General features: G+C 39.9%; 1 protein-coding gene across 1 annotated transcript in view; it reads right to left on the bottom strand.

Moving 5' to 3' along the window:
* Window positions 1-261: 261 nt before the first annotated feature.
* Window positions 262-3,993, bottom strand: part of LOC101858227 (AAC-rich mRNA clone AAC11 protein) — a gene marked incomplete in the record, with an annotated part of 61,308 nt that continues 57,576 nt past the window's right edge. The window contains 2 exon segments of the mRNA XM_013081265.2: window positions 262-2,308; window positions 2,969-3,322. Coding sequence (XP_012936719.1) covers window positions 2,160-2,308; window positions 2,969-3,322 — 503 coding nt within the window.

Raw genomic sequence — 3,993 nt, 5'->3', positions numbered from 1 at the left:
AATTCACTTTGCACTGGAATGTTTCTTTCTGTATTGGCATTTTGGAAGGGAATTCTGTAATGATAGTGTCATGTCAACGTCTAGATGTTCACATGGACAGAACAGCCAGTGAGTCTCAGTCATAATAGGGTTCACAGCAACCCACCCCCCACTCTCCCCCCCCCCCCCCCCACCAATCCCAAGAATGTTGTCAGGTACGTACCGGATCTCTACTTTACGTTCTTGAACATGATAATTATTTAATATTACTTTTTTTCATTCAATTACTGTCCTCCACACAAGTGAATAATGCCTTTCTCAGACTGAGATTGTGAATTGATGTTAATAGATTTTTAGTTTATTCTCTTAAACTTAAAAAAAACCCTGCTTTCCAAGAACCCAAAATATGAACAGCTTTTTCTCAACAAAGAAGGAAGCAATCTGCCACTCCCTACAGCCTATAGCTATTTTCTCTGTTTTCTCAGTCTTCTCTTTTTCTCTCCTTCTCCCTCAAAGATACAAACATACATAAGCTATACACATATAGACACATGTTCTCTTATAAAGGCCCCTTACTCTTTTTGTTTGATTTCTTGACGAGGCTCTCTTATGGTAAGTGAGTACATGAAAATAAGTTACATCTTAACAAGAAACAATCGTTCAAAAGTCCTTTCTTCTTACTAAAACATCGAATCAATTACAGAAAAATACATTGTTATAAAATACTCATTGCTTCAAACAATAATGGAACTTTTACTTCTTCATAGAGGTGAAATTCCTTTTAAAGAACAGCACACTAGACTTCAAAGTAATTGTGTAAAAGCTATTAAACCATGTTTCCTTTTTAAAAATGCCAAAGATTGTCAGCTGTGAAACTCCTATTGAAGCACATCACAATATGTACTCCACAGGAAATGGCCATGAGTATCACATGCCCTGAAGGTATGGCACTGCTTCATGACTGTGAACTTGTTCATGATTACATCCAATCAAAACAAGGTCGAGAACCTCCCTTTTCAACTTCTGTATGTCATCCCACATGTCAACGTCTTGCTCCATAACAATCTGCTGTATCATATTAACACGTGCACAGGCAAGCAGCATTTTGATCCACTATGAATCACGAGTGAACAATGAATTAATTGTATTATGTCGTAAAATATTTTAAATATAACATTCATATTTGAAATACATGTAACATATACATCCTAGTTTTCATAATCGCACTAGCACATTTCTTACTGTGTGCTTAAACGCATGCCCACAAAAAATGATAAGCATATTATATATCTACCAAATTGCTTACTCCACCTCAAAATCTTCCCTAATTGAAGAAGAAAAAAGCCCCCAGAAATTCTACAACAGGCCTCCAGTACATTCAACTTTTAAATACAACTTTTAAATACCGTAGCCAACTGTAAGTAGGTGCATGTATGTCTGGAAAAAGTGAATGCAGCAAAGTATGGAAGGTCAATTATCTTTATAACCAACTTTGTGGTCACTTCTGGTCTATTAAAAAAGGAATCAGGAGAAAGATAGGGGAACGCCCTTTTCAATTCCGGAAGTGTTAGTACTCTTGGAGACAAATCTATCGCGACAAAAGAAATGCAACACAAAGTGAGACTTGAATAATTATAAAATCAGACCGTGTTGACTCAGGGAGACCTCCCTCCCCCCCCCACCCCATCTCCCTTCTGCCGTGTCTCTGTTCACGTGCACGTGCGTTCTTTAATTCTGTTCTGCCTGTCTGTCCACCCTGCTCTATACCAGCTTTAATTCTGTTCTGCCTGTCTGTCCACCCTGCTCTATCCCAGCTTTAATCTAAAGGTTCAATGACTGCTATTGTGTGCTGATGAGCATAAGTCTGAAGCAGTACTCGCTTATTCCACAGAGTGAAGTGTAACGTACTGTAACATGTTGCCACAATGATTCCTCCTTTGTGTACTAAAGAGGCCTATAGCAGCTTTTCACGAACAGTTGGTGAGTAGGTATCTCTGTAAAAAGGAGTTAGAAGGCTGTTATCTCATATCTCAAACATCAAAGAGATACATGTAATACAGTCTTCACTTCGACGCCAACAATTATCTGTGACGTCAACAAGGAACTTAGCCAAAGAGTATCTATGGAAATGACATGAAGAAGACAAGATTTGATAAAACATCAATACATCAGTATCACAGCTAGGAATCTCTGTCTTGTTTTGGCTTTTTCTTCACTTTCTTGATCCTCTCCCAACGTATAGTCTCTGCCTCCAGGGCCCCCAGCTCCATGAGTCGTTGCTGGAACGAAGCTGGGGCTCCCACCAGAGGGTCCGGATATTTGGGCTCCACTGGAAAGAGAAGGGATGGGTAAGGGGAGGGGATACGAATATCATCAGGAACATTGAGCACAGAAATAAAATGTACAAAACAATGAAACGTTGATGGTTTAAGTAGAATAACGCATAGCTAAGAGAAAGTGACTGGTGTTTGTGATGTACCGTTAATCGAAGCGCTGTGTCGTCGAACGAGGGAGACCGAGTTTCATTCCTGAATGTCCCTGTCTTTCTGCTGGGATGTTGTGTTACTCTTAGTCCAGGTTGGCATTGACAGGCAGGCTCGAAGCCCCCTTTCTAAATGTCTCTAAATTGTGTTGATAGGGTGTAAAACACCTCTATTAAAAAAAACAACCCCAGTGGGGTGGTTGGCGGGTGCTCTGGTCTGGTTTGCTTCTTCTTTCCTATCAAACATCTATTGTCCTTATCTCCCCTTCTTCTTTTTTATGTTTGTTACTCTCTTGTAACACTTCTAATCTTCTGGCGCTCATATGACCTTACGCAGTTTCGTGCCCCGTAAAACCTCTACTAAAACTAAAACTAAAAAAACAACTCCAACAGATAACTGAAGGCGCTGAAAGTCACCCCTCCATAATATCTACCTTACTAAAATCATGATTTTGAATCTAAAAAAGTACATCTACTTTATTCTCCAATCAATGTACGTGTACTCACCTTCTTTGACATCTTTGTCCCTTTGTTGTGTTCTCCCAGCCGCCAAATTGGACAGGCCGTTGAAACTAGAGCTGTGTCCTAGGCGACCACTGGACATCGCGACTGAGATGGGCTTTCTCTGAGAGCCACACACACCACCGCCACCATTATTGTTGTTGTTGTTACTGCTGCTGCTGCCGTTGTTGTTGCCTGACAAGGACTTATTACTGGCTGTGGTATTGCTGGAACTGCGGGTGGGTCCGCTGCTGCTGGCCCCGCTGTTGTTGTTGTTGTTGTTGTTTGTGGTGGTGATGGTATTGTTGGCAGGGCTCCAAAGTGTTCCCATGGCAATGAGGTCTTCAGGTTCCCGGGCACCTGCCAGGAGGGAGGAGAAATGAAGACAAGTATGGTGAGTGAAAAATAAATGATAAAATTAAATAAAGACACCAGTTGGAAATCATATAAGCCACAATTTTTAAAAACCCAACAACAATGAAAGCAGCCAAGGAGGAGAAATGAATATGTACAAGCGTGGTGAATACAAAAATCTGATAATCAAATGATGGAATTAATTAAAGACACCGGTTGAAAAAACCATGTAAGTCACATTTTTTACGAATACAAAAATGATATCCCCCCCAGTTGCATTCTTTAAAAATCGAATCTTCTTCTCCGCATTCTTTGCAAAAGATTCAACGGATAACCCGGAAATGTCCTGTCCTAGTGTAAAATGAAAGAGATGCTGTCTTACCTATACGGGCTTTCACACTTTGAATTTCCATTTTTTTACTTTCTTAGAGTGTACCCTTTTGTGGGATTTTTTCCACTGTAGTTTTCCAGTGGTTCAATCGATTTTACTTGAGAGCTCTATCAGTCAACTAAAAAATGTCATTTGTAAGCAGAGAGTTTGACCTAAAGGTTAAAATAAAGAAGAATGAAGAAAGACAGAACAAAGACAGAGTGACAGCCAAAGTATATGTGACGTGAGTAACTCTGTTTACTTACAAATAAAGGAGGAAAGGAAGAGGAAGAAAAAAAAAGGAGAT

This window comes from Aplysia californica, unplaced genomic scaffold (genome assembly GCF_000002075.1).
Source record: "Aplysia californica isolate F4 #8 unplaced genomic scaffold, AplCal3.0 scaffold00006, whole genome shotgun sequence".
Classification (NCBI taxonomy): domain Eukaryota; kingdom Metazoa; phylum Mollusca; class Gastropoda; order Aplysiida; family Aplysiidae; genus Aplysia; species Aplysia californica.
Note: the sequence above shows the minus strand (reverse complement) of the source record. Positions and strands in the feature narration are given on the sequence as shown.